This window comes from Cololabis saira, chromosome 2 (genome assembly GCF_033807715.1).
Source record: "Cololabis saira isolate AMF1-May2022 chromosome 2, fColSai1.1, whole genome shotgun sequence".
Classification (NCBI taxonomy): Eukaryota; Metazoa; Chordata; class Actinopteri; order Beloniformes; family Belonidae; genus Cololabis; species Cololabis saira.
Window position 1 is genome coordinate 54429557 of NC_084588.1, and position 10728 is coordinate 54440284.

The following is a 10728-nucleotide window of genomic DNA, read 5'->3' on the forward strand; positions in this document are numbered from 1 at the left end:
GCTGAATGCTGCCCCCACCCCCCACCCCCCACCCCCAGTAAAAACAGAAATGACAGTGTTTCCTTGTCAGAGTTCATGCTTGTGTGTGATTTCAGGTCCAATGTGTCGTTAAAGTCTCTGGAAATGAAAAAAACAGCGTAAACTCACTCATGTGAGGTTGTGCTGAAAAAAAGACCCAAACAAGTGAAGATAACATGAAATCTGGAGGTAAAACCAGACGTAGTCAGAAACTAGCCTCCACTCCAGAGGTCCAACATGGGTCTGTTGGTACTTACAGAACTTTCTTGGAGGCTTTTACCACGGGCAGCAGCCTCCGTAGAGCCTTCTCTGAAGCTGAGAACTTCTTCAGGTCAAACACCTCCAGATCTCCTGATGACAGTAAGATGAAGACCAGAGCCGACCACTGAGCAGAAGACAGTTTATCTGTGGAGAGATGTCCAGACCTCAGGGACCGTTGGACCTCCTCCACCAGAGACCGATCGTTCAGTTCATTCAGACAGTGGAACAGGTTGATGCTTCTCTCTGCAGACATATCCCCACTGATCTTCTCCTTGATGTATTTGATAGTTTTCTGTGAACGTCTTTGGTTTGATGTCATCAGACCTCGTAGGAGGTTCTGATTGGTCGCCAGTGAAAGACCCAGGAGGAAGCGGAGGAACAAATCCAGGTGTCCGTTTGGACTCTGTAAGGCCTTGTCCACAGCACTCTGATAGAAACCGGTTGAAGAACGGTGAGTTGTTCGTTGATCTCCCAGCAGGTTGACTCCAGACTTGATGAAGGTCTGATGGACATGAAGAGCAGCCAGAAACTCCTGAACACTCAGATGGATGAAGCAGAAGACCTGGTCCTGGTACAGGCGTCTCTCCTCTCTAAAGATCTGGGTGAACACTCCTGAGTACACTGAAGCCTCTCTGATATTGATGCCACACTCTCTCAGGTCTGGTTCATAGAAGATCAGGTTTCCTTTCTGCAGCTGCTCAAAAGCCAGTTTTCCCAGAGACTCCACCATTTTCCTGCTCTCTGGACTCCAGTGTGGATCCGTCTCAGCTCCTCCGTCATACTTGGCCCTCTTCAGTTTGGCCTGGACCACCAGGAAGTGGATGTACATCTCAGTCAGGGTCTTGGGCAGCTCCCCCCCCTCTCTGGTTTCCAGGACGTTCTCCAGGACGTTATCCAGGACCGTAGCAGTGATCCAGCAGAAGACTGGGATGTGGCACATGATGTGGAGGCTCCGTGATTTCTTGATGTGGGAGATGATCCGTCTGGTCTGCTCCTCTTCTCTGAACCTTTTCCTGAAGTATTCCTCCTTCTGTGGGTCAGTGAACCCTCTGACTTCTGTCACCATGTCAACACAGTAAGGAGGGATCTGATTGGCTGCTGCGGGTCGTGTGGTGATCCAGAGACGAGCAGAAGGAAGCAGGTTCCCCCTGATGAGGTTTGTCAGCAGCACATCCACTGAGGTGGACCTTCTGGGGTCACTGACGATTGTAGATTTGTGAAAGTCCAGAGGAAGTCGACTCTCATCCAGACCGTCAAAGATGAACACGACCTGGAACTCTTCAAAGCTGCAGATTCCTTTGGTTTCAGAGAAGAATCGATGAACTAGTTCCACCAAGCTGAACTTCTCCTCTCTCAGCACATTCAGCTCTCTGAAGGTGAATGGAAGCAGGAACTGGATGTCCTGGTTGGTTCTGCCTTCAGCCCAGTCCAGACTGAACTTCTGTGTTAGGACTGTTTTCCCGATGCCGGCCACTCCCTTCGTCATCACCGTTCTGATTGGTTCATCTCTTCCAGGTGGGGGTTTAAAGATGTCTTCCTGTCTGATGGCTGTTTCTGCTCCGTCTGGTTTCCTGGAAGCTGCTTCAATCTGTCTTACTTCATGTTCATCGTTGACGTCTCCGGTCCCTCCCTCTGTGATGTAGAGCTCCGTGTAGATCTGCTCCAGAAGGGTTGTCTTTCCTGCTTTAGTGATCCCCTCAGACATATGCTGGTGCTTCTTCTGCAGCTGAACTTTGAGTTTTGATGGACAAACGGCAGGGACGGTCTCTAAATAAAGATGAAATAAATAAAACCACTTAGTGATTAAAACCAGCCCACAACAAGTTCTACTTCCTCTAAGAATCAACATTTCAACATTCACTGATCAGCCGTTCAATGAGGAGTATTGAAGCGTTTTCCTCCCAAAAACCCCTCCGATCAATCAGAAGAACAAGAACAGTGTTTCCTCTACGATTCACTTCAGACACACAAGTTGTGTTTGTTTTGTGTTTGCTGGAACTGAATATTGAATACACACGGTTCAACTCTTTAGAATAAAACTTTAATTTACTGGGATATTAATGACCCTATTAATGAGATGTTGCTAAAAGAAGATGAGCTGAGTTCCTGCACCTTCCAGTGGGTTTAATGGTGTGTCTGATCTGTGAATGTTGGTCCTCTACTGAGACATTGGGTGTGGTTTATCCAGCAGCTCAGATGTTCAGAGAAACGTCTTACTGCTCTGCAGGAGGTCAGCCAGATTCTCCTGCTTCCTCCTCCTCAAGAACTTCACTGTGATCTTCATGAATGTCTCTCTGATGCTCTTCTGCTCTTCATCCTCCTCCTGACTCTCTGAGGATTCTGGGTAATCTGGACTCAGAACCTTCTGGATCTTCTTCAGCTCGTCCTTCACAAACATGATGATGTCGTCCTCCAGCAGCTGGAACAGAAGACCACATGAAGGACACAACCGGACTGAAACCATGGAGAGAAACATCAGGTCCATGATGGACAGACTGACAGTCCACTGGTCTCCAGAGACCAGCATGGAGACAAACATCAGGTCCATGATGGACAGACTGACAGTCCACTGGTCTCCAGAGACCAGCATGGAGACAAACATCAGGTCCATGATGGACAGACTGACAGTCCACTGGTCTCCAGAGACCAGCATGGAGACAAACATCAGGTCCATGATGGACAGACTGACAGTCCACTGGTCTCCAAAGACCAGCATGGAGACAAACATCAGGTCCATGATGGACAGACTGACAGTCCACTGGTCTCCAGAGACCAGCATGGAGACAAACATCAGGTCCATGTTGGACAGACTGACAGTCCACTGGTCTCCAGAGACCAGCATGCAGATGGACATCAGGACAGATGGAGACAGTTGTTGTTCATGTACAGACCTGAAAGATGGAGTCCAGCTGGGTCTGATGCTGCTGGACAGACGGACCACTGGGGGACTCTGAGATCTGCTGGTCCACTCTGTGGAGGAATCATGAAGAACTAGGTCACATGATGTCTGAAGGTCCATGGAGTCATGTTTGGATGAGGACAGTCCACCAGAGGACTTCCTGTCATTGAAGGTTCGCTGGTCCTCCTGAGACTGAGAACGTGACAGATACAGGAAAACTTTCCTTCCTCATGCCACAATCTGGTACAATAATTCACTTTAATTTATTCATCGTTCTGAATTTCTGCTGCACATTTACTTAAACAATGTGGGGCCCTGGACAGCTCAGTGCGTGGAGCGGGTGCCGTTTACAAAGGCCACTGCCCCCGTGCCGGCAGCGCAGATTTTGGACATTGAAGTTCCACTTAGAACCTTCTTATGATCCAGAAGAGCAGAATGCAAATTCTTAACTGGTATAAAGATTTTGATCAGGAGTGTACATAGGCTATAGACATTTTTAGGTAGCGCTTTTATATGGAGCTAGAACTGAACCCTGCAGGACCCCATAGACCCTAGAATTGAACCCTGCAGGACACCATAGACCCTAGAATTGAACCCTGCAGGACACCATAGACCCTAGAACTGAACCCTGCAGGACACCATAGACCCTGGAACTGAACCCTGCAGGACACCATAGACCCTATAACTGAACCCTGCAGGACACCATAGACCCTGGAACTGAACCAGGACACTATAGACCCTAGAACTGAACCCTGCAGGACACCATAGACCCTAGAACTGAACCCTGCAGGACACCATAGACCCTAGAACTGGACCAGGACACCATAGACCCTAGAACTGAACCCTGCAGGACACCATAGACCCTATAACTGAACCCTGCAGGACACCATAGACCCTATAACTGAACCCTGCAGGACACCATAGACCCTAGAACTGAACCCTGCAGGACACCATAGACCCTAGAACTGAACCCTGCAGGACACCATAGACCCTAGAACTGGACCAGGACACCATAGACCCTATAACTGAACCCTGCAGGACACCATAGACCCTAGAACTGAACCCTGCAGGACACCATAGACCCTAGAACTGGACCAGGACACCATAGACCCTAGAACTGAACCCTGCAGGACACCATAGACCCTGGAACTGAACCAGGACACCATAGACCCTAGAACTGAACCCTGCAGGACACCGTAGACCCTGGAACTGAACCAGGACACCATAGACCCTAGAACTGGACCCTGCAGGACACCGTAGACGATGGAACTGAACCAGGACACTATAGACCGTAGAACTGAACCCTGCAGGACACCATAGACCCTAGAACTGAACCCTGCAGGACACCATAGACCCTAGAACTGAACCCTGCAGGACACCATAGACCCAAGTTAGTCTTTACAAGTGTAAAGTTGGGGACTACATTGTATTTGTATTCATGAAGGAATATTACATTCAGGTCAAAATCTTTTTTTGTGGAAATTTGAATAAACATTGGCATAAAGCAGCATATTTGCCCTTTCTCATGTTGTTAACAGTATTAAAAACATTTTAAAAAGACGTGAAGGTAATTTAGAACAGCAAAAAATGTGTGAATAAATGTGCGATTAATTGCGATTAAAAAAATGAATCGTTGGAGAGCCCTAATAATAATATAAAAAAGCTATAAAAGTATGGAGTTAGAAATGTCTCATAATTCACAAATGCACAGGACAGGTTTTGCAAATGCACACACTGTTTCACAAATTCTAGGGTCTATGGTGTCCTGCAGGGTTCAGTGCTAGAATATAATCTTTTTTTTTTCTTAGATGCAGAAATGCTCCTTAAAGAGCTGAGTCTTTAGCTTGCTCTTAAAAGTTAGTCCAGACCTGCAGATCGGAAAGAGTTTGGTAGGTCATTCCACCATCAGGGAACAATGGAGGAGGAGAGTCTGGTACTGATTTCACACTAGGGATGTTAATAATTAATCGATTTTCGATTAATTGCCGTTATGAAATTACCCGATTAAAATTAACGATTACGATTAATCTATTTATTTATTTTTTTTTTTTTTCGTTTAATTTCACCAGTTGGTATTACGCCCGGACCACATTTAATGCGACACAACGCGCTGGTCCGCGCACATAAAGTTAGAAGAAAGAGGTGGATATGTTTGGTTTTAGTAACATCATGCTCAGGCAATTAGTCTGCAATGGCCCAGACGGGAGACACATGTAGCTCAGTGCTTAACTTTTATTTTTAATCCACTCTATATTCTTCTGGTTGTTCTCCGATATGTTCCCCTAAAGCCTGAATTATGGTTCCGCCTTAAATCGACGCAGAGCCGCCGCCGTAGCCTACGGCGTAGGCTCTGCGTCGTTGTAACGCGGAACCATAAATCAGCCTTCACCCGGTACGTACATAGGTTTCTCTAAACATCTGTCCCCGCTACAGTTTTAACTAAAAGAAAATGTGCTCCAATACAGCAGGTCTCATCATTTTATTTTGAACACTGCCAAAACTCTAACTTAAAACGTAACTAGAACTTAAAATTTGCTTGACACAAATGACACTATTATGGCTGCTGCTACTAATAGCCTTGAAGTGCACTTTATATTATATTCCTTGTGGTACAAAAATGTCTTTTTGTTACTTTTGTATCAAATAAATATTTGATTAAGGAATACATTAAAATGTCCTTTGTATTTTATATAAGCAAAAAAAATTATGTTTGTATCTCAGATCGGGGAAAAACACCGCTTATCAACTAATCGATGATCGATCGATAAGGTTATCAACTATCAATTAATGAAATAATCGATAATTTGCATCCCTATTTCACACCACGTGGGGGTGGAAGCACCAGGGGTCTTTCCCTGGCTGAGCGGAGCTGTGGATGAAGGAGTGAAGGTAGAGAGAAAGTAGCTCTAGATGAAGGAGTGAAGGTAGAGGGAGAGTAGCTCTGGATGAAGGAGTGAAGGTAGAGGGAGAGTAGCTCTGGATGAAGGAGTGAAGGTAGAGGGAGAGTAGCTCTGGATGAAGGTGTGAAGGTAGAGGGAGAGTAGCTCTGGATGAAGGAGTGAAGGTAGAGGGAGAATAGCTCTAGATGAAAGAGTGAAGGTAGAGGGAGTGTAGCTCTGGATGAAGGAGTAAAGGTAGAGGGAGAGTAGCTCTGGATGAAGGAGTGAAGGTAGAGGGAGTGTAGCTCTAGATGAAGGAGTAAAGGTAGAGGGAGAGTAGCTCTAGATGAAGGAGTAAAGGTAGGCAAGAGCCGTTTGGGTGATTATTTGGTAGCCAAAAGCAGAGCTTTGAACTTGATGCTGAACCAACAGCTGTGCCGTATGTTCTGTCAGGTAGGGTCTGATTTTCCTGATGTTGTAGAGAGCGAACCGACAAGACCGGGAAACCGAGGCAACATGCTCCTTAAAGGTCAGCTGGCTGTCTAATATGACACCAAGATTCCTGGCAGAAGATGGGGGCACAAGTGTGGTGGAATCCAGCTGCTTATCTGAGGAGTGACTGGCTGGACAAACAATGAGCTCTGTTTTGGACAGATTTAGCTGAGATATCAGGAAGACAGGCCGATATTCGCATTGAGACGGTCGTGTCGCCAGGTGGGAAGGAAAGGAAGAGCTCGGTGTCATCAGCATAGCAGCAGTAGGGTCTGCTATGGTGTCCTGCAGGGTTCAGTGCTAGGACCAATCTTGTTCAGTTTATACATGCAGCCCTTGGGAAGTATAATCCAGAACCACGGCATCAATGTTCATTGCTATGCTGATGATACGCAGCAGCTCGAATGCTGAAAGGAATAATGCATCAAGTCCTAAATGACCTCGCTCCACAATATTTGCAGGATATTTGCTAGACTGACCACCTCAGTGTCTGCTGTCTACACCTGCTTAAATAGTGGTCTCTGTAGTCCACCAACTAACCACGAGTCAGTCATATGTACATAGAACTCTTAGTTCGTTTAGGATCTTTGTACCTTTGACAATATATCTGTCTCTCTCCTCTCTCTGCTCTTCATCCTCTCTTTCCTATCTCTCTTTTCCTGCTCTACCCGGCTGGTCTCAGCAGTAGGGTCCCCCCTTATGATACATTTCCTGATCATTATTATATTGTAATAGATGCTATATAAATAACATATGTCATAGGATGCAGAACACTTCGTTGGGTTGGTATGGTTGACCAGGTGACCACTTGTTGATGGGTTTCTTTTGGGTGTGCTATAGAACAACTGTGTCGTTGCTGGTTCCCTGACTTGACGCTCAATATTCCTGATGTAAAGTGAATCCATCATTCACTCAGTTTGTCTATACATGTGTGTATATTTGTACAGGTGTTGACTGTATTCTTCCTTGTGTGTTGAGGGTTAGGTGGTGGCGATAACTCGGCTTTGGTGACGATTGATCAGCAGCAGTGATGTGATCGCATCTGATCCCTTGAAGGCAGGCAACCAAATTTAGAGGCCATTTTAGGACTAAACATATTTATTTGTATACTTTCATCTTATTGGCTTCTCATTATTTTGGTGTGAAGAACCGAATCAGAACCGAATAACAAGCAACTTAGACCTTCTTACACACATATTTGAAGACTAAAATAATCATGTTACGATAAAAGAAATTCAGTCTCTGTTACGTTTTTCGGAAACATTTATGTAAAACTCACCTCACTGAGGGAGAACATTGGGTATCTTTAAAATCAATAATGAGATCCTTTGATCTGTCACTCTTCAAGGACACACAGCTGGGTTCAGGTCCAGGTTCAGGTTCAGGTTCAGGTTCAGGTTCAGGTTCAAGTCCAGGTCCAGATCTTCTCCTTTAACAAAGGTGTTTGGTGACACAAGGTTAAGTTCTGGTCTCCGGAAAGATCCTAGACACAACTTGTATTGTAATAGATGCAGAAAATTATCAAGACACATATTTCTAAAACTAAAATAATCATGTTACAATAAAAACATTTCAGTCTCTGTTATGTTTTTCAGAAACATTTATGTAAAACTCACCTCACTGAGGGAGAATATTGGGTCTTTTTAAAATTAACATAGAAATCATATGATTTGTCACTCTTCAAGGACACACAGCTGGGCTCAGGTCCAGGTCCAGGTCCAGGTCCAGGTCCAGGTCCAGGTCCAGGTCCAGGTCCAGGTCCAGGTCCAGGTCCAGGTCCAGGTCCAGGTCTCCTGTAATAAAGGTGTTTGGTGACGTGAGGGCTGAACTCTGCCGTGCAGAAGAGTCATGGACAGTTAGATCATCTCACCTCTCTTCTTCTCTCTCAGGTTTTCCCCTGGGGGAGGTTTTGGAGGGAAGGACTCCCTCTTCTCTGTCCTCACACTGATCCATGCTGCTGGATTCACATCAGCTCACACACACCTTCTACCTTCATCTGCAGAGGAAACACACGTCATGGTAGATGTACAACGACCAGTCCAACTCACTAAAACTCCTGTATCAATCTTCAATAAAACCATATATAACATACTGTATAGAAGTCTGGGGACACACATTTAAGACAATCACGAAACCAATATCCATCCATCCATTATCTATACCCGCTTTGTCCTTTACAGGGTCTCGGGGGTCTGCTGGAGCCTATCCCAGCTCTTATTCAGGTGAGATGCAGGGTTACACCCTGGACAGGTCGCCAGTCCATCGCAGGGCTGAAACCAATATTCTTACTCCAAAAAAAAGCAATGCGACTTATAAACAAAGTTGGATACAAGCAACAACAAACAACCAATTATTTATAGACACAAATGAGCTCAAATTCAATGAACTGGTGGAATTCAAAACTGCACAGATTATGTTCAAAATCAACAATAACATGCTGCTAGACTGTTCCAAAACATGTTTAATTTAAGACAAAGCCATTCCAACCTCAGAGGGGAGAGAGATACAGGAAATCAACAATCAGAACCAACACCAAACTGAGATGCTACAGTGGCAGCAGTGATGGATGGAATAAGTTGGAGAGGGATTGGAAATCATGTAGAACCTTAACCTTATTTAAAAAAAAAAAATTGAAAAGAAGGATGATTTCTTTATATCAAATTAATGAGCGGTGATGCTGCTATGTTGATTTGGGTACTCATTTGATTGGTGACTTGATTTGATTATTTAAGGATGAAGGAAACATGTAGACTGCAACTTTTCTTTTTCTTTCTTATTTCTAGAGAAATATTTGTTATCCCCATGGAGGCAATTTGTTTTACTGGCAGTCTTATCTCTTACTTCTTGCTTTTACTTCATTACTTTATGAATAAGTAAATATGCAATGAATAAGCTTTGCTTCAGCCTACACGGTCTAGATGTTATTTGTATATTGGAAACTTTTTTGTAATGTTTTCTTTGAACAGTGTATTTGTTTCTTTGTTGTCATTTTTATTTTATTCTTAATTGTGTGAAAGCTATTTTGATGTTTGTCTTATTTTTATTCTTTTTTTTAATGTCATGACCGAAATAAACTAAACTAAACTAAACTAAAGCAGCTCTGACTTATCTTCTCTTCAGCTTCATGTCCGACAGCAGTGAGGAAGCTTCTGCACTTCTACTATCCGACCACTAGATGGAGTCATGGAGCTGCAGCTCAGCTCACACCCTCAACCCACATTTACACTCCATTGAATCACACGTTTGATCTTAGTTTCTGTCTCCAGGACAAAAGATCATCATTGACTCTGAATTACTGAAACAGCTTAAACCCTGGAGAGTCCAGAAGGCTGTGGTTGCAGTTCCTCCACTGACCACTAGAGGCGGCAACAGCGAGTTCATTTCCCCTGAACTCCGTCAGTCCAACTTTACAGCAGAAAGAAACATATTTACAGTCTGGTTCTGGTTCTGGTATAAATCTTTAACTGGGTCCATCCTCCATAAAATGGAGCCAGAACATCCGGTGATTGGACCAGAGACCAGGAGGAGTTTCTGGTCACGTTCATTTCCTCCTTTTAGGCCTGAACCTGAACTTGGACCGTTAGTCTCCACATATTTCTGATCTATTCGGGCCAGCAGCTCTTTCTTCCCCCACAAACACAATAATGATCTGATACTGAGCTCCTTCTCGGTCTCCGCGTCTCCGCTCCGCGGGTTCAGAGTGTCGGACAGCGGGAGAGCAGCGGCTCAATCTCCGCCTCCTCCACACGGACGGAGACGGTAAAGCTGCCCCAGTCACCAGTAACAGCTCTGGTCCTGCTGACTGACTGCAGTCCAGCAGCCGTCATTCGTACTTATATATACTTATTCGTACCTTCGTGGTCAAATCAGCTGCTCCTAAATTTCATGTGCGCTCCTATTTCAGCCTTTGAACGAATGAACGCGGCTCAGAAACAGAAATATGAAGTTCTGAGTTTGAGATAATGCAGATTTTTTTTTCATATACCCAAACTTCCACCGTAATATTTACACACTCTTACTGTAAAAGGAAAGGACGAAACACTTTTCTTTTGTATTATTATTTCTGTTTTACTTATTTACATATTTACGTTATATATCATTTGCATGTTCGGAATAAATCACTAACTAACTAACTAACTAACTTTTTAAGATCTAAACTTCAAACACCTTACTTTTCTA

At 44.5% G+C, this 10728-nt stretch overlaps 1 protein-coding gene across 1 annotated transcript in view; it reads right to left on the reverse strand.

Annotated features, from left to right (window-relative positions):
- LOC133418372 (NLR family CARD domain-containing protein 3-like) overlaps positions 1-10728 on the reverse strand; it is a 170944-nt gene that overhangs the window by 159846 nt on the left and 370 nt on the right. The window contains exons 2-7 of the mRNA XM_061707005.1: positions 8420-8545; positions 8166-8342; positions 7829-7978; positions 3171-3249; positions 2497-2698; positions 276-2046 (exon numbers count right to left, since the gene is read on the reverse strand). Coding sequence (XP_061562989.1) covers positions 276-2046; positions 2497-2698; positions 3171-3249; positions 7829-7978; positions 8166-8342; positions 8420-8502 — 2462 coding nt within the window. The 5' untranslated portion in view covers positions 8503-8545. The remainder of the gene's footprint in view (positions 1-275; positions 2047-2496; positions 2699-3170; positions 3250-7828; positions 7979-8165; positions 8343-8419; positions 8546-10728) is intronic.